A 21,925-nucleotide genomic window follows, 5' to 3' on the forward strand; every position below is an offset into this window, starting at 1 on the left:
TCTCATCAGCTGGCCTGGACTGGAGATTGCTCTCCTAGACTGATGGGGCCCAGTCTACCAAGTGCGGTGGTGACCAGAATGAGAGCACTGGATGAGAGGGTTACCAGCGAGGAACATTGTCATGTCATTGCCTATTCTGTAGAGTTGAAAGCAGCAGTAATATATACACAGCATCTATAATATTATTGTACTATACTATTTAATATAAGATTATACTATTGGTAATCACACTTATTTAAACAGAAAATATAATGAAACACGTTGATGTCATATATAGCCATCTAAGATCATATTTTTGATGGATGGCAAATATAGTAGTCGTCTAGTGTCGTCTAGTGATTGGAAGGATCCCGGTTCGATTCTCGCTCCTCCCGGGCAGCGTGTCGAAGTGTCCTTGAGAGCAAGACACTGAACCCCTAACTGCTCCTGATGAGCAGGTTGGCACCTTGCATGGTTGCCTCCGCCGTCGGTGTGTGATGGGTGAGTGAATGGGTGAATGTGAGGAACAAAATTGTAAAGCGCTTTGGATAAAAGCTGCACCATTTACCATTTTACTATAGTAAATACTCTGTGCTTAAAATAGCTAATTCTGTTTTGTATTAATTCACTGAGTCATTGTGTATTCAATATCGCAATATCGCAAAGGCAAGGACAAATATAAAAAGTCGATGTATATCTGTTAAAGGGGCAAAATTATGGAATAGCTTTGACAAAGAAGTAAAAATGTGTAGTTCGCTACATACTTTTAAGAAATTACTCAGGCGGTCAGGTGGTGTAGCGGAGATTGTGCTCGTCACCAATGCAAGAGGCTGCGGTCTCGACTCCCGGAGAGTCAGCATTGCCTTGGCTCGGGCTGATCGCTATACTAACTCGTTTGGCTGAGTTAGGGGGAGGGGAGCCGTGGGTGGGTCCTGGGCGTTGTGGACAGCGACCCCTACAGTTTGGTCGGGGCGCCTGCACAGCGAGGGTAGGATCTGGAGAAAGGTAGTGTGACCTTCCACACGTTACACTCTCCCGGTGAGAATCTGAGCTGCCAGGCTGGCTGCCGGCTGGCTGCACATGCGTCGGAGGAAAGCATCAGTCTCCGGCCTCTCGGACCAACAGTAGGGGAAAGTGCGCAACAACCAGGAAGGGGGTTGGGAATTGGCATAACGACTAACAGTGGGATGGGAGAAAAAATCGGAAAAAGAAGGAGGGGGAAAAAGATAATAAAAAAAAAATATTACTCAAATATAAGGTGATACATATAAAACCTCATTATTATCCTAGTTCTATTTTATCTATAACATAGCTGTGTTCAAATAGTGACAAAGGGAAAAAGAAAAAAGAAAAAGAAAAACATATATAGGCCTATATATATAAAGAAAGATAATTTTTTTTAAACATAAATAAATGTGTATACGTTGTGTACATAAAACTATGAAATGTTTGTAACCTTTGCTAAATTATATACTGAATTATGTTTCTTTTTTTTCTTCTTTTTTTTGTAAATAGTGTAATGTAAAAAGGGTAGGCAATTATAAGCCTCGGCTTCAGCCTACACCTTTTCGGTCATTTAATTTTTTTTCGTTTTTTTGGAAGTTCTACTACTATGCAAAAAAAAAGAGACAGAAATAAAATCATTCATTCATTAATTTCTTACCTTTCAGCCTCTTCTTTAGGTGACTGGCGTTTGCTGTCGATCCCAAAGACGTTCATGTCAACGTAGCCGTCATTCTCATTGCAAGGAATCGTCACGCGGTTCGGGTCCTCAAAGAACTCTGTGACGGTGACGGCTCTGGTGGGTCTGCCAGGGATCTGGATGTTCTCGTAGTCGGAGCTCATGGCCGGGATGTTCTCGTAGTCTGAGGTGTCCGCGCTGGGGAAGGAGATTGAGCGAGGCTTGGTCAGCGGGAGGGGCATGAGGGGTCGACGAGAGCGCTCCTCAAAGGATTCCCCCCTGGACACGCCCCTGCCGCCATAGGCCTTCCACTTCTGGTGCTCTTTGTAGAGGACAAAAGTGGAGGGCAGGTCCAGAGGTCGTGGCTGGGGCTTCACCATGCGGGACTGGGGTTGCGGGGAGCTGCCGGTGCTCCGGCGGTCCAGTTCTATCACTCTCGCTGGGCCGTGGTGGCTCGACTCGGAGGAGGAACGTGAGGAGCGAACGCTTCCATCGCTGAAAGGCTTCGTCTCTGTTTTCCTCCTGAACTTCAGGGCCAGGAAGCGTTTAAAGGAGGTCTTCTTCTTCATGGGTTTGTCGGCGGTTTCATGCTGGATCAGGAGGGATGGGGAGCTCTTCGTAACCGGCCTCTTGGTGATGTAAGCCAGCTCAAAGGGTGGTGGGATGTCCACCAGAGAGGTTGGGGTGGAAACCCCGCTGGATGACTGATGGCTACGCTGAGAGAAGCTTCCAGAGGAGGTGATGACACACGGGAGGGATAGAGTGTCATCTTTCCTCTTCATCCTCCGCTCCTCTTTCAGCGAGTGGTCGACATCTGTGTGAGCGGCCAATGACAGTTCTCTGCCCTCTGCTGAGCGTGAGTATAAGAGAAAGCGACGGGGCTTTAGAGAGGGGATCTGACGGTTGACTTCCTGCTGTCCTGGGCGACTGAGAGGTTCTCCGTTTTGATCCAAGGCCACTGTGCAGTAGTCGTGAGTCTGGTACTCTGATGCCGGCTCCTCCGGGACAGTCTCAGGAACGTAGCCTGAAATCTTTCCAGAGTAGGAACGTGACCGGGTCACAATGGTCTTCCGATCCAAGGCCATAAAGTTCTCCCCCTCTGAGTCAAACCCCGCCTCTTCGTAGATATGCTCGTCACTATCTGTTTCTGTGTCTTCGTAATAAGGCACAATGTGGCAGTCAAGTTCCTCTATGTCTTCCTCAAATGCCTCAGTGGTGTGAGCAAATACCACCCTGTTGGTGAGCTCAGAGGTGCGGCCCAGATCCATGCCCACTGGTACTGTGATGTTGCACAGCCTGAGGCGCGGCTGGCAGCTGTTTCTCTGGCTGCGGAGAGCCTCCTCTCGCTTGGCTGTTCTCTCTTTAACACTCTTCCCTTTGATTTGTCTCTTCTCCTGGTCCTCCTCGTCATCATCATCGCCTATCTCTACATAGTCCTCTGATGAGGCACACTCCAGCTGGAGGTCATCAGCGCCGGGGCACAGGGAATCATCTATGTCTGCATACTCATCTACATCTACTGACTCATAGTCTTTGTTTTGACTGGACTGCTCTGCACTCTCCTGAACTTCTCCCTCTCCTGAAAGCGCTTGTCTGTCTTCTAGCTTGTCCACATCATCAGACGTTACATAGTAAGGCTCTTGATTTGAAGTGCCCGTTGTTTCCATTTCATTTGATGGTTTGTCTGCATTATCGTCCACACTCCACTCAGGGTCAGCTGTGCTGGCCGAATGGGCCGGCAACGCCTCAATGACGGAGTAGGGACCAAACACATCCTCAGTGCTTGCCGTGAAACGGAAACGACCAGAGGGGTCCTTGGTGGCCCGTTCAGGCTGCCATGCTTCTGTGTCCCCCACCTCAGCTGGGTCACACGATTCACACGTGTCACTGGCATCATCCGTGGGGCCAATCACATCGTAAGGATATTCCTCACACACAGTAGGAAGCATGCAAAAGCGAACTCCATGTGTGAAACCCCTGGCTTCCTCTTCAGTCTCCTCTGTGGGTGATTCACATTGCAAACAGTCTCCACTAGGTACGCCGTCCTCCTCGTGAAGTCCATTGTCATTGTCTGTACAGTGACTAAGCCCTGGCTCTTGATTAATGTCTTGTTCTTCTACATGTTCCTCTGGATTTCCTGCAGGAACCTCAGATGTTTCAGCCTCTTCACTGAAACTCTGCTGTTCTTCCTCTTTCTCTTCCTCTTCCTCGGCTACCGCCCTTGTTTCATCCCCTATTTCATTCACAGGTAATGAAGGTGCTAATGTATCATCATTGTCTGCATGATCAGTGTCTGTCGATGGGTCATCATTGTCACTTTCCTCCTCAGTAGTGTCTATGGCTCCGCCAAGAGCTTTGACTGTGTCCTGTGAGCTGGTGCTCTCAGTCTCAGCACTCAGCATCTCATCCTCTTCCCACACTTCCTCCTCAATCCCTCCTTCGATTAGATCCTCGCAACTAGCTTTGCCATTATTTCCAATCCCATTGTCCTCTATGCCTCCCACCTCGATGCCACCCTCCTCGATGCTACCCTCCGTCTCTTGCTCTTCCTCAGCCACCTCCTGAAGGTCAGAGTGGCTAAGGTCTCCATTGCAGAGGTTGGTTACAGGGCAGAGTTGCCCGCTCGCTGCAGGCTCAGACAGGGGTCTGGGCTTGGGGGCGACAGGAGGTTTTGGAACACAAGCAGGGAGACAAGGCTTTGACATCAGCTTGGACTGCACCGTGATCGTTAAATGACTGCGGACCTTTGGTCGGGGGACTTGTAGCGGTTTCTGGAAATCTGTAAAAAAAAAAAAAGAAAAAAAAATTATACTGTTGTCCCTCATCCACTGAGCTCAGACGGACATAGTTGTAAAAGCCACACAGATATTAATTATGTTTAGTTAGGGTAGTTAGTTATGGTAGTTAGTTGTGGTTGTTAGTTATGGTAGAGTTAGTTATGGTAGTTAGTTGGGATAGTTAGTTATGATAGTTAGTTGGAATAGTTAGTTATGGTAGTTAGTTGTGGTAGTTAGTAGTGGTAGTTAGTTATGGTAGTTAGTTGTGGTAGTTCGTATTGGTAGTTAGTTATGGTAGTTAGTTATGGTTGTTAGTTGTGGTAGTTAATTATGGTAGTTAATTATGGAAGTTAATTATGGTAGTTAGTTATGGCAGTCAGGGTATTTCTTTACTCAACAGTAAGTGAGGAAGAAAACAGCACCACTGTACTGTATACTGTAGAGTCAGTGACATGCAGGCTGCTGTAGGACATTATCTACAGGAAAAACAACAGAGCCACAGGGAACATAGTGGAGGAACAATAACATCTCCCTGTCTAGGATATGACACATGCAGGTTGGATACACACTGCCTGCAACAGTGGGTTTTCCCTGGTTTTTAAGTGTATTAGTGCTGCTGCTAGTGTAGTGAGTTTTCTGCCCATAGTAGGGATTGAAGAATCTACACAACAGCTCTTAGAAACAAGTATAGGATTTTTTATTTTTTTTTGTCTTTCTATAATTTCACATTTCACATTTCACAATCACATGCCTCCTCTGTCGGTCTGGGGAGGGGGTAGACTACCACATGCCTCCTCTGTCGGTCTGGGGAGGGGGTAGACTACCACATGCCTCCTCTGTCGGTCTGGGGAGGGGGTAGACTACCACATGCCTCCTCTGTCGGTCTGGGGAGGGGGTAGATTACCACATGCCTCCTCCGATACATGTGGAGTCGCGAGCCGCTTCTTTTTACCTGACAGCGAGGGGTTTCACTGGGAGAACGTAACGCATGCAGAGGTTCATGCTATTTCCCCCAGATCCCCTCCCTGCTGAACAGGAGTCACTGTTTTCAATGACCAGGAAAAATGCGAAACTGTGTTTGTAGGGATGACTGACCAAACCGGAGGTACCGCTGACAGCTGGATTCGATCCCAGAGTCTCTGTGGTGGTAAGCGAGTGCTTAGACCTCTATGCTACCCAGCTGCACCAAAACAAGGATTATTGGAATATATTAAGAACTTAAAAGAAAGGGGGAAAAGCCTATTGGAACTATCATTGAAATGTCTTGAACAGTTAAAGGAACACGCCAACATTTTGGGAAATTAACTTATCATATCATGAATGGAAGCGGACAGTGCCGGTTAGCCTTCGGGAGAGGTGTTAGTTGGACAATGCCTAGGCTAACCGGCACTGTCCGCTTCCATTCATTGTGCTAAGCTAGGCTAACGTGCAGCCAGATAGCTTTCTACTGAACGCACAGAGAGGAAACGGGTATCTATCTTCTTGTCTCTCTCTGGAGAAGACGGTAAATTTCCCAAAATGTTGGCGTGTTCCTTTAAGACTAAGTATGCAGGGGAGCTCCAGTAGCTCACCGCGTACCTCGAGCGCTATTTCGGCACCGGGGACAACCGTGCTCGTCACGGATCTGGGGTTTAGCGAGTTCGATTCCCGGACTGCAGCCGTGCCTTTCTCAGAGTGTCTTCCCCCCCATCTGTACCCCCATTCAACCTGTTTCTGTCTGTCGGTCATTCTTGACCAGAGAAAAATGCGATAAACGCAAAAAAGAGCCGGCGGGATGGCCAAAGTTTAAAAAAAAAAAGACTAAGTATGCAATCATTTCAAACTTCAAACTGGAATACACTCAACACCCCGATCCACATAATTTGATCTGTAGATGGAAAATAGGCTATGTTGAATTGTCTTAACCAATTGCAATTTAGAATCTAGATCTGTTTTATTCCAGTGTTTACAAACATTACAAATTTAAACAAGCCTTTTACAGCCACAAAAGAGTGAATACAATTATAGTCACAACAGGTGAGGTCTATTGTTAGTGGTACCTATCAAGAGCTCAGTCAATCAACTAGAGAATGAAAATGTGTCTCCAATGCTATTTCTTATTTCTAGTGGTGGGGGATACCGTTTACATTTTGATAACTGATTTACTTTAAAAAGATGCATAATCATTTTGCAATTACTGCAGTAACACCATTACATACTGATATATCAATGGTGAATTCATAGTAGCTTTGTGTTTCTGTTCTTAGGCCTAATTAAGAGCAACTATTCTCATTCAACCTGTGTAGCAGAACAACCAAAGGCATTAATTAAGTGAACCTAATTAAGAGTGTTGATAATACTATAGCTATTGTATAAGTATCATTAAGAGTTCTATTATGGGGCAGCCGGGTAGTACAGCGGACTAAGCGTCTGTCTACCACCACAGAGACAGTGGGATCGAATCCAGCTGTTGTGCTTCCGTGTTGGCCGACCGTCCATACTAACACAATTGGCAGTGTTAGAGGGTGGGAAACCCGGCAACGGTGGGTCCTGGTCGTTGTAAACAGCGACTCCTACAGTTAGGTCGGGGCGCCTGCACAGCAAGGGAAGGATCTAAGAGAGGTAGTGTGACCTTCCACACGTTACACTCTCCCAGTGAGAGTCCGCGCTGCCAGGTGAAAAGAAGCGCTGGGCTGGGTACACATGTGTCGGAGGAAACATGTAATAGTCTCCGCCCTCCCGGACCGACAGTAGTGGGTAGAGTGCGCAACGACCAGGAAGGGGATTGGGAATTGGCATAACGACTAACATTGGGATGGGAGAAAAATGGAAAAAAGAAGGAGGAAAAAATAAATAAATAAAAATATGGTACTAGAATGTAGCTACCGGTGTTACAGAACATCTGCATAATATATTCAGATTCTGACATACTTCTGTCTCATTGTTCAGCTTGTCAACTTTCAACTCATCTCTTAAAAAAACTGACACATCTTGTGAGGCTTAGTATTGTCATGAAACACACCAGTACTTAACAAAACTCATACCAAAGTCTACACCCCTGATCTCTTCCTGTTATTTACTGTAGTACCTGCCCTGACGCACATCCTATTCAACCCTGTGTGCACTCTGCGCTATCTGTGTGTGTCTCCCTCTCTTTCTCTCTCTCTCTCTCTCTCTCTCTCTCTCTATATGGGTAACGCATGTATTCCCGGTAACCTGCCCCATTTCTAAGCCATATAACCCAGGACGTTATACGAAAAACATTCAAATCTTTTCTCATGTCAAGAATGATTGTTATAGATGCCAAAAAAAAAAAAAAAAAAAAAAAAAAACATCATGTAATGAGGGATGGCGGACCTCTAAAGTTGACCTAAGTTACCGGGAATACCAATTCACTATCTCCTCCAATTTAAGAGAGAATTAAAATGTTTTTGTTGTTTTGTAGGGATATCATCGTCATGTAACATAATACCATAGTTCTCTCCGAGTTATCTCAAGAGAATTCAAATGTAGCTGAATCTGAAGGAAAAATACGGGTAGAGGGATATGAGTCAACATAGTTCATGGCCTTCAATTGATGACAAACAAAAAAGGCTTAATTTTCATGGCAGATGCATGATATGTTTTGGGCATGATCTTGGCACCCCAATGAACAACCAAAATGAGTTTCGTCTTTTGTGGCCAATTATTTTAGGAGATAATTACGTTTCACATATTGATCCCAGGTTACCGCGAATACCTATCTTCACAATTCCAGATAAACACTTAAATCTCCTATTTTACTAAAGATTGGTGAGATTTTATTTTTGGAAATCATAACAGCAATAATAAGGGTTAGGTGTAAACCAGAATTACTAGAATGTGTTGTATTTTGTCTGTTAAAATGAGCAAAAACAAGGAAAGGGTATTCCCAGTAACTTAACAAACAAGTGCAAAAAATACAGTTCTAGAACAAGTATTTAAAAATTTTCTATATTCAAGAAAGTGGAAAGGAACCCAACATTTTCAATTGTCTGCACACAATCGTTGTTTTGTTATTCCAAGATGGCATTTGAACAGAATTTTGGAAAACACAGGTATTCCTGGTCACCATGCCCCTAGTCAGTCTACACCACCATGCCCCTAGTCAGTCTACACCACCACCATGCCCCTAGTCAGTCTACACCAACCTGCCCCTAGTCAGTCTACACCAACCTGCCCCTAGTCAGTCTACACCACCACCATGCCCCTAGTCAGTCTACACCACCACCATGCCCCTAGTCAGTCTACACCACCATGCCCCTAGTCAGTCTACACCACCATGCCCCTAGTCAGTCTACACCACCACCATGCCCCTAGTCAGTCTACACCACCATGCCCCTAGTCAGTATACACCACCATGCCCCTAGTCAGTCTACACCACCACCATGCCCCTAGTCAGTCTACACCACCATGCCCCTAGTCAGTATACACCACCATGCCCCTAGTCAGTCTACACCACCACCATGCCCCTAGTCAGTCTACACCACCATGCCCCTAGTCAGTATACACCACCATCCCCCTAGTCAGTCTACACCAACCTGCCCCTAGTCAGTCTACACCACCACCATGCCCCTAGTCGGTCTACACCACCATGCCCCTAGTCAGTCTACACCACCATGCCCCTAGTCAGTCTACACCAACCTGCCCCTAGTCAGTCTACACCACCACCATGCCCCTAGTCAGTCTACACCACCATGCCCCTAGTCAGTCTACACCACCATGCCCCTAGTCAGTCTACACCACCATGCCCCTAGTCAGTGTACACCACCACCATGCCCCTAGTCAGTCTACACCACCACCATGCTCCTAGTCAGTCTACACCACCACCATGCCCCTAGTCAGTCTACACCACCATGCCACCATTCTATTATATATGCTAGCCTACCCCTGATAATATTAATACATTTAATTAATGTGTTAGCTTGTAGCTAACGGCCTGGGACTCCATGTTGTGTTGTTAGCTTGTAGCTAACGGCCTGGGCCTCCATGATGTGTTGTTAGCTTGTAGCTTGTAGCTAACGGCCTGGGCCTCCATGATGTGTTAGCTTCAATTAATTAATTACCGGAATACATATAAGTTACCGTGAATACCTATATGGTAATAGTATTCCTGGTAACCTCTCCTTTTCACAAGTCACCGGAATACATATCAATATCTAAAGTTACCGTGAATACCTATCAGGTTACGGGAATACCTATTTAGGTAACCAAGAATACCTAGGCATGGTATTCCTGGTACCTCAAGGTATTCTCGGTTACCCATAGGTTACGGGAATACCTTTCTCCAGTTACCGGGAATGCTTTACAGATACCTCTCTCTCTCTCTCTCTCTCTCTCTCTCTCTCTCTCTCTCTCTCTCTCTCTCTCTCTCACTCTCTCTCTATCTCTCTCACTCTCTCTCTCCCTCTCCCCCCCCCCCTCTCTCTCTCTCTCCTAACATCCCACTCACGCTGGCTTCCTAACATCTCTCTTTGAATGCAATTTATCTCCTCCGCTCCATTAATGCACAGAATATGTCTATCTCTCTCTAGGGCTGGGCGATATAACGATATAATCGATATCGGGAAGAAAAAAAATATCGAAATAAATGTACCTGCAACAGGGCAGTTTTAAACCCAGAGACAGTGGACATACTTGTCTTTCTTGCCTACAACTTAAAGTAATGGCTTTGCTTGTCCAAATGACAATACTGACCAAATTGAGATTTATTTTTCTCTTGTCCATTTATTTTGTTTGCTTTCTAATGTAAAATACAGTTTGAAACCGTCTGTACACAGTAGGCGATGTGTGCTAGCAGAGCTAGTCTCCAGTCACGAGTCACGGTGCACATGTGCGGTGGTTTGTCCACAAAAAAAGCGCCAAAAGATAGAAAAGAAACTAGCAGAGCCAGAACTGTTCAACTCCCCTGGAGCCACAGCCAGCAGAGAAGCCTGTTTACTTTCGCTTTCAAACCAGCTGCAGCCTGAGAACTGGAGTGTGTGAGGGGATGTAACACTAAAGATGGCGGCAACGACAAAGAATTGCTGCAAAATAAACATACATCTGTTTTGTTTTTTTAAACGTATAACTTATAACAATATCGACAATTTTAATCATTTTTGGCCATATCGCCCAGCCCTACTCTCTCCTACTGTATAACTCTGCCACTCCCTCTCTCCCTCTCCTACTGTATAACTCTGCCACTCTCTCTCTCCTACTGCATAACTCTGCCATTCTCTCTCTCCTACTGTATAACTCTGCCATTCTCTCTCTCCTACTGTATAACTCTGCCATTCTCTCTCTCCTACTGTATAACTCTGCCATTCTCTCTCTCCTACTGTATAACTCTGCCACTCCCTCTCTCCCTCTCCTACTGTATAACTCTGCCATTCTCTCTCTCTATCCTACTGTATAACTCTGCCACTCTCTCTCTCTCCTACTGTATAACTATGCCATTCTCTCTCTCCTACTGTATAACTCTGCCATTCTCTCTCTCCTACTGTATAACTCTGCCATTATCTCTCTCCTACTGTATAACTCTGCCATTCTCTCTCTCCTACTGTATAATTCTGCCATTCTCTCTCTCTCCTACTGTATAACTCTGCCATTATCTCTCTCCTACTGTATAACTCTGCCATTCTCTCTCTCCTACTGTATAACTCTGCCTTTATCTCTCTCTCTCCTACTGTATAACTATGCCATTCTCTCTCTCTATCCTACTGTATAACTCTGCCATTATCTCTCTCTCCTACTGTATAACTCTGCCATTCTCTCTCCTACTGTATAACTCTGCCATTCTCTCTCTCTATCCTACTGTATAACTCTGCCATTCTCTCTCTCCTACTGTATAACTCTGCCATTCTCTCTCTCTCCTACTGTATAACTCTGCCACTCTCTCCCTCCTACTGTATAACTCTGCCACTCTCTCCCTCCTACTGTATAACTCTGCCACTCTCTCCCTCCCACTGTATAACTCTGCCATTCTCTCTCTCCTACTGTATAACTCTGCCACTCTCTCCCTCCTACTATATAGCTCTGCCATTCTCTCTCTCTCCTACTGTATAACTCTGCCATTATCTCTCTCTCCTACTGTATAACTCTGCCATTATCTCTCTCTCCTACTGTATAACTCTGCCATTCTCTCTCTCTCCTACTGTATAACTCTGCCATTATCTCTCTCTCCTACTGTATAACTCTGCCATTATCTCTCTGCCATGAAATACGTTGTTTTCCAAGCCTGCTGACTAACTATTCCAGAAGCAACGTCTTCCAGAGTGACTACCAGGCTACAGGATGTCCAACAGGGGGAAGGACATTATCAGAGCCGTGTGGAACCCCCTCCTCACTCCTCTATGAACCCTTCTAGGAGTTACATATTTTAACAACACAAATGGACTTCCTTCTTGTCATTCTTTCCTTATTCTCACAGAACACACACACACACATACACAAAACACTCACACACGCATACACAAAAATGCACACACACACACACAAAACACACACACACATACACAGACATGCATGCATGCACGCACGCACGCACGCACGCACGCACACACACACACACACACACACACACACACACACACACACACACACACACACACAAGAAACACACGCACACACTTGTTTTTTTGCTGAAAAGGTCCTTTGAGTCAAAAAACAATAAAAACTGAGAGAAAACAAGGCTCCCAGTCTAACAAAGTCCCCAACTGCAAACAACAGGATATGAATTATGCAACAAGAATTCAATTAAAACAAAATGTTTGAAAAAAAACCGAGGAGATAGACACTGGTTCCTTGACTGTGCCAAGTGCACAGGATATGAGTTCAGACTGTGAGCTGATTATAAAATGTCACCCATTCACGCCATAACGATTGAGCAATCTGAAGTCTATTAGGGCATATAATAGTACTGTATGGTCAACATGAGGATTTCATTTGACACGTAAGCAGACCACAGACACTCTCTCTCTCTCTCTCTCTCTCTCTCTCTCTCTCTCTCTCTCTCTCTCTCTCTCTCTCTCTCTCTCTCTCTCTCTCTTGCTCTCTCTCACTCTTACAGTCTACAAGATACAAGATACAAGGTTGAGTCACATTTGAATCTTTAAAAAAAATGCTCATGTACCCCAGTTGCTATTGCATGTATATATTTGTGTTTTATTACACAAAGTTAAAGTTATTATTATTATTATATGTACAATTGTAAATACATACCAACTATTTAGCCTGTTTTATTCACCACCCTTCCATAGCAACACTTACTATCACCGACATCCAAGAAGGGGGATCCCCCCTTGAACGGCCCTTCTAAGGTTTCTCTCCTCCACATTGCATGTGGTGCTTTTTTCCTATTGCTAGGTTTTTTGTGAGTTTTTTGTGAGTTTTTCCTTACCTTTGCTGGGGTATGTCTGGGAGTGTTGCATTTATTTATATTACATTTAATTTGGATTTCATGGTGGGTTTTTTGTTCTTGATTTATTGTGATGTTTCTTCTTGACTGTTTAAAAAAGACTTGTCCGGCCCCTGGGGACATTAACTTATAATTGCGGGCTTTACAAATCAATTTGATTTGCTTTATGATTTGATTTGAGCAGACCACAAACAAGAGGAGCTCCCTGCAGTAGCCTGGTGCCGTGTAGGTCATGTCTAACACAATCACATTCACATTCTCAACCTTAGTTCTGTATCGTTAGTGGCTTAGCTTGGCATCACCTACTGCACTATCTCGCGTACGTGCACGCGTACTGAATAAACCACAAATGTACCTCTAATACCAGTATTAGTCTGACCACACCCCTCATCAGCTTACCTTCATAAGCAGGTGTGTGGTCACCTGCTCTCCTCCTTCTCGCTTTCACCACAAGGAAGTGCCTCGGTAGTACCCCACTTGACGTGTCGTTGATAGTTGAAAAGAGTTGTGACTAGGTTTACATTGTGCCTAACCTTTTTCTTCTCTCACTTGTTTATATAAGAAAAAGGTTTGGGTCATAATGTATTCCGCGGAGAGTAGACCCGCTAGACCTACTCTTCACCACCGATTCTCCATTCCCGCCTCCGTCGTGCGTTCCGGTGCTGGGCTGTTGCCACTCTCGTGGTTGCCGACCCAGCCCGGGAGACTGCCGGTGGATAGTTTTTCTCACCGACGAGCCGAGGGTTCGGTGCCGTCGCTCCGGCGATGGCCTGATCTCGACTCTGGTTCCTCTGTTTCTGGGGAATCGCCCGTTGATGAACGGGGTATTGTCTTAGAGCCAGAGGATTTGCGACGAAAACTTTTTGCGTCTGCTCGCTCACGTCGTAACATGGTGGCGTGCAGACGCGAACGGCCTGGGTTTGGGGAATTGCTGGAGACCAGCGAGGCCGCGTCCGACTCTGGATTTCTGATGGAAACTGAAGACTTCATGGAGGAGGCGGACGGGTTCTTGTATGATGGTCCCGTGGAGGGGAGTATCCCTCCTCCGGAGACCCCGGAGGGGGGAGAAATGGCTCCACGGGGCGCCTTGTTCGAGGATGTCGGGGAACCACCTTGGCCTCATCGACAGGATGCCCTACTGTCAGCCGCATCGGATTGTGGCTCCTTGACCAGTCGCAGCCTGCTGTATGCGAGGGATGCGGGGTCGGTGGAGGAGGGTCCGCAGGGGGAACTGCGGGCCTTGTTTCCCGAGCTCATGGCGGTAGCCGCCGCTGCAAACGGTGTGCCGCTGCCGCAGCCATTGCCTGCACCTGTCCCTGATGACCTCATAGGCCATCCCTGGCAGCGTCCCCCGGTGAGAGGGGTGGACGTTGTCTACCCATTTTTCCCATCGATGGGGGCCTATGTTCGTCGGGGTCAGGCGGTCTCCAACATCATGGGACTAACTCCCGCCTACGTACCAGTTACGCGGGTGTCGGGGTTGGTCAAAGGTATGGGGGAGGGCGTACCTCGGCTTGACAATCCGATGGCCGCGCTCCTCTGTCCGGATATGGTGTGGGAGCCCCTATGCAAGCCGGTCCTCCAGGGGAGGTCGGCTAGGCGATTGGCTTATTGGGGTGACCAGTCATTTATCGCCGGTACACAGTCGCTGGCTGCGGCCTCTAACATCGCCCACCTGGCTAGATTTGTATCGGGGATAATGACGGGCGGCGCGGATCTGAACGAGGTGAGGTGCGATCAGATCACCCAGGCTGCGGGAGCTGTGCTGCACCTCTCCCAGGTGCTAGCCATAGCCATGGGTAAAGTGCGCGCCCTGGCCACCCTGGGCCAGCGTCATCTTTGGCTGGAGCAGGCCCGTGTGCCGGAACGGAAGAGAACCCCTCTTCTGACGGCCGCCCTCTCCGACGCTGGCCTGTTCGGGAAGGCCCTGCTATTGATGACCTCAACATGCAGAGAGATGGCAGAGGAGAGATCCATCCTCCAACCCCATTTTCCGCCTCCCGTCCTTGCCGGTGGGGGCAGAAGGCTTCCGCGACGTCGAGCTGTCTCCGTCGCCGCTACCACTGCCTCCGCCGCCGCTGCTGGCTCTGCCAAGAGGGCCAGGGGACGAAACGACGCTTCGGCCACCGCCGGCCCATCCCAGACCGGAGGAGACGGTAGGGAACGTCGTGTCCAGCAGACTGTAACCTACCGTCCCTCCGGGGCTCCCCGGGGTGGCAAGACTCGAGCGGCGCGAGGTGGCAGGCGCCGTTGAGTGACTTTTCCCCCTCTGTGTCCCCTCCTCTACACCCTCCCCGGCCCCTCTATGATTTTGTGCCTTGATCACATATTTATTTATTAATAAAAAGTTCCCTGATATAAGGGGGACTGTGTTTGGCCGAACAAACTGTGTGTTTCTTCAATACAAATCATGTGGTGGGGTTGTGTTTTATGAATCTACCCTGTTACGTTGGGGGAATGAGTTGTGTTGTGTTACGAGTTTTTAAGCAAGGTCTGCAACTTACACTCGGTAATAGGTTCTATTAGCTTGATGCTCCACATGCAATTAGAACTGGTGATATTCCATTGCTTTAACTAAGTATATGTGTTCACAACGCTGTGTTGTTAGTTGCAGTAATGCTCGTACACACTTTTCATGGCCTAGCCATTGCTCTCGTTCAACGTCTTCCTATGTGTAGCATAGGCTGCGGGTATGGGATTCACGCACAGGCGACTTGTGTTTTGTTGTAAACCCTTTTACACTTTGTGGGTAGCTAACATTGTATTAGCTTATGCTATATATATTTTGTTCTACCGGAGGTTTTCAAAATGGCTACGGTTGTTTTCTGTGTGTAGGGATAGAAGGTGTGTTTTTCGGGAGGGGGTGTCGGATAAACCCCTCCTTTTTCCCACTTGATTGGTTTAGAGGGTTTGTTGACCTTCCTGCTGAGCCAGTCAGGGCCAAGCCAGTGCTTGACGGGGGAGGGGGGGGGGGGGGGAGGGGTATTCTACCGACTCCTGTTATGACAGGATCCGGTGGGTTTTCCCCGCCCGTTATAGCGTTGTTGCTATGGCGACGCCTTCCATGAGCTGGTGTCGTAAAGATGTCGAGGTTAGAGCGCAGGACTTAACCTGCTGCGCTCGTTTTTGTGTCAAACTTGAGTCTGTTGGTCACGTGTCTCACAGTTTACATATCTTTTTCTTGACCGTGGTCTCATGTGGGAAGGTGTTTCTGGGGGAATCTGGTCTTACACTCTGATTAAAAAGAGTGACTGGATTAAAATCATGTGAAAAACAGGGTTTTTTACTCCCAGCTGTGCAGTTAGGTCATACATGTGATGCCTTTTCTTTATTTTATAAAGAGTTGAATGTGTCTTGATGGATATGAAATGAGGGTCCCTGATGGAACAAGACTAACGTCTTCTCAGGTCTGCCTCCCCTTATTTTTTTTGTATGTATTCCTGTACTGCAGTCTGTTGGGTATATTTTTTCATTCATTCATTCATGGAGTTGATTGCATCTCGCCCCTCTTGTCGTTTCCCTGGGCGTCTTGGGGATTCAATATGGTGGTCTAAACGGCCTATTGTTGATGTGGGTATGTCCAAACGCACACATAGTGCTAGCTCAGGATGTGCTTTGGCCGTTGCTGACTGGCGCGCCTCGTTTGCTTTGGTAAAACAGCGTTTTTATGGAGCAATTGGGATGGGGGTTTTTCCTCTTCCGACATCCTGTGTGTTGTCGATGGGTTCCCGTTCATGTCAGGGGATGATGACGGAATGGGTCTGGGCATATGGGAAGGGTCTCACGCCCTAGGGGTGGGCCGCCGGACGCGGTTCATACCGACACGTCTGGGTGGCGCCTTCTTTTTATGTTGGGATCAGACGCGCATATCTGCCCCTTCTCCTGGGGTTGGCAGGTCGGCGTGATTAGGGCACGGGACTGGTTCTGGTCGCGCTGGTCCAGATCAGTGCACCCGTTGTCCGCTGGGGATGCAGATCTGCTGTTCTGGTACCCTGAGGGACTTAGGGTTTTTTCAGGGGGAAAACTGCTAGGTCGATCCGGGTGTCACAGGGTTGTGCGTTATGGGACCCCTTGTTTGATGTATTCTGCACTGTCATAGTGGCTTATGGCCGTGCCGACCTGTACGCATCCGATCTCGTCGGATCTCGGCTGCTGTGCGGGTTGGTCTTGGTTGGTACTTGGTTGGGTGACCTCCTGGGAATACCGAGTGCGGGGTGCTGGGGGCTGGTCTTCCATATTACACTCTTCTCTTGCGTTTTGGCGCTGAGGAGCCTGTTGGGTGGGGTTAACCTCCTTTGGGATCCTGTGCTCCCCGTATCGCCGGGCCCGGTCCGGGGTGATGCCCGTTGACCTGTAGGCCCGGGATAGCCCTGTTGGGAACCGGAACGCGGGCTGCGGCGGTGCCGCAGGTGCGTTTCGGGGTTTTTTCCTGAGGGGTTATAGGACCAACCATTACATGGGGTAATGCCTGGGTGGTTGGTTCTCTGGTGTGTTGCTGCAGTGTCAACTCCCGGTTCTCCGGTTGAGGGTGCCCCTGCACGTTCATGACGTCTGCCGATCGTATGGGCTTTTCTGTGGGCAGCTGTCAGGGGCCGTGTGGTCTACGGATCCCGCTTCTGACGTGCTGTTGAAAGCTTGGTTATGCGACAACGCCAGCATACGCCCCTTCCGCCGGGGCGGCTGTTTCGGCTGTCCTTTCTGGCGCCTGCCTCGTCCGCAGTTTTTTCCAGGCTTGGGTTGACGACCTGTTGCCTGGTCTTCCCCGGTGCACTGCCTGTTTCCGTTGGTTAACTCTTGTATGTTATGACCATGCTGTCTGCCTGTTGCAGGGCTTGTGTTCCAGGCGGTGTGCTGTTGGGGGGGACAGGGCCCGCTCGGCTGAGGGGCCTTTGTCCGAATACGCTGGCGATGTGAGGGGCGGGGTCACTAGGTGCCCCCCTGGTGGGGTCTTGATGCTGGCATCATGGACTTCTCCGGGCCCCCATTCCAGGGAGTCCAGTCCTTTTGGTGGGTCTGTGTCTTCCTTCGCGCTCCGCTGCTACGGCCTTGCCACGGGGTTGGGTTTGCCCTTGACCCCGTGATTCTGGGGGCAGTGACGAGGTTGTTCCTCCGTTCGTTCCCGGGTGGCATGCGGGTTGTGCATGTGTGTAGTCGTGGGGTCAAGCCACGGTCTGCTCACCCTGTGCGTTAAGTTGCTTGAGTGCCTCTTCGCACGGTCGGGTCCGTCGCCTTCCCGTGAAGCCTCTAATAGGGGGGATACCCTCCATTAGGGGGGGTCGGGGGGGCTCGGCCCTCCCTGTTCTGATGGTTTTGGGGGGCTGTCAGCGGGGTGTATTTGTCAGCCAAGTGGCTCCGCTTGGCCTCCCTTGTGCAGTAGGTGATGCCAAGCTAAGCCACTAACGATACAGAACGTTAGGTTATGACTATAACCAAGTTCTGTTAGTTAGGGGCGATGCTTGGCATCAGACGGCCGCTGCAGCCCTTGACCTCACCTTGTGGTGAAAGCTTGGGAAGGAGGAGAGCAGGTGACCACACACCTGCTTATGAAGGTAAGCTGATGAGGGGTGTGGTCAGACTAATACTGGTATTAGAGGTACATTTGTGGTTTATTCAGTACGCGTGCACGTACGCGAGATAGTGCAGTAGGTGATGCCAAGCATCGCCCCTAACTAACAGAACTTGGTTATAGTCATAACCTAACGTTTTAACCTTAGTTTTTATTGCTCTCTTTCTTCCAGTATGGCTGCCTGTAACCATTGGTAACCAGTTGTAGAATAGGAAAAATGGACTGCCTTTATATAGCGCATTTATCCAAGGTATTTTTTTTTTAACATATGCCTGATATTCGTCCATTCATTCACACACCAACAGCGGAGGCAACCATGCAAGGTGCCAACCTGCTCACCAGGAGCAGTTAGGGGTTAAGTGTCTTGTCAAGGACACTAGACATGCTGCCTGGGAGGAACTGGGCGTGATCACCAGGCGACTGCTCTACCTCCTGAGCCACTGTCGCCACTGGAAAAGCATATTACTGTTCTACTGTTTACAATGGATCCAGTAATAAATAATAATAAACTATAATTATTATGTTCTCTTAAAGCAGCACATAGCTGCTGTTTTTCACATAGCAACCACTGTATCTTCCATTGTCATGTACATAACAATGGTTGCTATGTTACAGGCAGCCATGTTGGAAGAGAAAATAACTACACATTCCGATAGCAAGACCATACTTAGGACAACACTAGTTTGAGCTACTAGTTCAATCGAAACTATGAGCGTTTAAGTTACTTTTGATTGTATAGGGATGATCTTACTCTGAACATGTTACAAGCTGAATTCCACCTTCATTGAGCTGTCCTATTTTAATTAGCCAACGTGAAAACAACCATGATGATTTCAGTGGAAATTCAGTATGCTTACGCATGTTGGTTATTATGTTGTTAGTGTTGCTAAAATCTATATGAATTGAAAATGGGGGACCCTGATGGAAACAAGACAAACGTATTTCTCAGGTCTGCATCCCCTTAACAATTGTATGTATTGAGCCGTACTGTATTGTACCCATTCTGCAATCTGTTAAATAAAGTTTTCATTCATTCATTCATTCATAGATGTACGTAGGTAGGGCACTGTATACATAATAGGCTACATGACGTGTTGCTTTCGAATGGTAGGCTAAATAAAATAGAGATAGGCTATGTCCTATGGAACATATTTCAGGATATTTCGAAAATTCTATTATATTTTTGGCACACATCTCTCTCTCTCCCTCTTTCACACACACACACACACACACACACACACACACACACACACACACACACACACACACACACACGCACACGCGCGCGCGCCCACGCGCTATTAAGTTGCAAATAAATCATTTAAGTTAACACTCATGCGTGAATTCATTAGGCGACCCACCTGCATTCATTTTGGGACGTCATCCGCCGCGGCACCTGCTTTTAGTTATCCACATAATGTCACAAACTCTGTACATCCGATGACGTGAAAACTTACTCCAAATACATCGTGAAAAGAATTAGTGTTTTAAAAAAAAATATGGAATGTGCGTTCTTTCTTTCTGTCAAGCGAATGCTAGGCTACTTGTCGAAGACACCTCTTTCGGTGGAGTTGCGGCTGTGTGGCCAGAGAGCATCTCTTGTGCTGATCCTGCTGCCAGACTGGTGGCGCGCTCACCGAGCATCTGTCTGGAGACGGGGCACTTCCTGAGGCACCAGTGACCAAACCCACTTATACTATGAACACATTTATAATAATATAATAATAATAATAATAATAATAATAATAATAATAATAATAATAATAATAATAATAATAATAATAATAATAATAATAATAATAATAATAATAATAATAATAATAATAATAATAATACTGTAAACTACTAACGAGTCGGTCGCAGTCAACCAGCGTTTTTAGTTTACAATCATAATAAAAACAATTATAATGATAAAAAAAAAAAAAAAACACACACACACACAATAGCACAGTTGCATTTATTCGATGGGATAAATTAGCCACACTTTTATTTGACATGTGGAATTAAATGTTGCACAGTTGCAATACAGTATTAATAAACCTGTTACTGTCGATGATGATTTTGAACCGAGATAATTAGGCTAGTTTATACTTGTTGTGGTCTGATTTGGTCAGATTGTTGACAGTGCGTGACATAAAGTCTGGAGAACACACTGTGGACTACCTTGTCTTTGTTGAGATCAGCAGACCATGCAGGCTCAGAACTGACAATAGTTTGATATTATATTCTAATGTATTGTTGTCATACCTTCAGGCATGGTATGTATAATGAAGAAATGAACACTGCCAATTTACGTTAGTTTGTTTTGCCTGTAAAATATCTCTGGGTTTATAACCATGATGTTATGATTGCTCTCATCACTTTGTCACTAAACGTATTGTTTCAACTGCAACACGTCTTGAATACTAGAACTCCCAGCAAAGTTCCTAAAAGCTATTTCCCAAAACATGTTCTCCATGCAGGACACCGAGAGGCTGCTGTGCTTCCTGGGCCGGCATCTGTCGCATGATTGAATGAAAGCAACTCTTTAAAAACCTTCTTCATAACAGGAAGCTGCTCTCCCTGTTTCCTGCGCAACAGGCAAGACTTCCTTGGACAGGGTTGGTTCAGTTAACCCCTTAGGTAGACGTGTAATAGAGCCGACTCTATGTGTTGGTGCCCGATGGCTCGAGGAAAATACCAAACTTTGAGTAACGTCCAACCGGGACTCTGTGGGTGTGTGTGGGCTGTTCAAGGACACTGACACCTTCTGCAAACACAGAGTGGAGGCTGGGAGAGCCAACCACCTGGGGGGACGTGCTGTCTGACAGGTTAAAACGCCCACACGTTGGGAAGTGGGAATATTTATACCTCCCTTCTTTCACGGTTGAAGGTCAAACAAAGCAGCGCAGACCTGGGGGACATTAGAGCTGGATAGTGATAGAGGACAGAAGTACAATGGAAGAATCAGCGCAGCGGGGCACTGGTTCTATAGACTGCAGGGGCACTGGTTCTATAGACTGCAGGGGCACTGGTTCTATAGACTGCAGGGGCACTGGTTCTATAGACTGCAGGGGCACTGGTTCTATAGACTGCAGGGGCACTGGTTCTATAGACTGCAGGGGCACTGGTTCTATAGACTGCAGGGGCACTGGTTCTATAGAGACTGCAGGGGCACTGGTTCTATAGACTGCAGGGGCACTGGTTCTATAGAGACTGCAGGGGCACTGGTTCTATAGACTGCAGGGGCACTGGTTCTATAGACTGCAGGGGCACTGGTTCTATAGACTGCAGGGGCACTGGTTCTATAGAGACTGCAGGGGCACTGGTTCTATAGAGACTGCAGGGGCACTGGTTCTATAGAGACTGCAGGGTCACTGGTTCTATAGACTGCAGGGGAACTGGTTCTATAGACTGCAGGGGCACTGGTTCTATAGACTGCAGGAGCACTGGTTCTATATAGACTGCAGGGGCACTGGTTCTGTAGACTGCAGGGGCACTGGTTCTATAGACTGCAGGGGCACTGGTTCTATAGACTGCAGGGGCAC

General features: G+C 47.2%; 1 protein-coding gene across 1 annotated transcript in view; it reads right to left on the reverse strand.

Annotated features, from left to right (window-relative positions):
• fgd5a (FYVE, RhoGEF and PH domain containing 5a) overlaps positions 1-19,995 on the reverse strand; it is a 181,556-nt gene extending 161,561 nt beyond the window's left edge. The window contains exons 1-2 of the mRNA XM_084315770.1: positions 19,760-19,995; positions 1,643-4,439 (exon numbers count right to left, since the gene is read on the reverse strand). Coding sequence (XP_084171896.1) covers positions 1,643-4,439; positions 19,760-19,769 — 2,807 coding nt within the window. The 5' untranslated portion in view covers positions 19,770-19,995. The remainder of the gene's footprint in view (positions 1-1,642; positions 4,440-19,759) is intronic.
• Positions 19,996-21,925: the final 1,930 nt, after the last annotated feature.

This window comes from Notolepis coatsorum (genome assembly GCF_963971535.1).
Source record: "Notolepis coatsorum genome assembly, chromosome: 6".
Taxonomy (NCBI): domain Eukaryota; kingdom Metazoa; phylum Chordata; class Actinopteri; order Aulopiformes; family Paralepididae; genus Notolepis; species Notolepis coatsorum.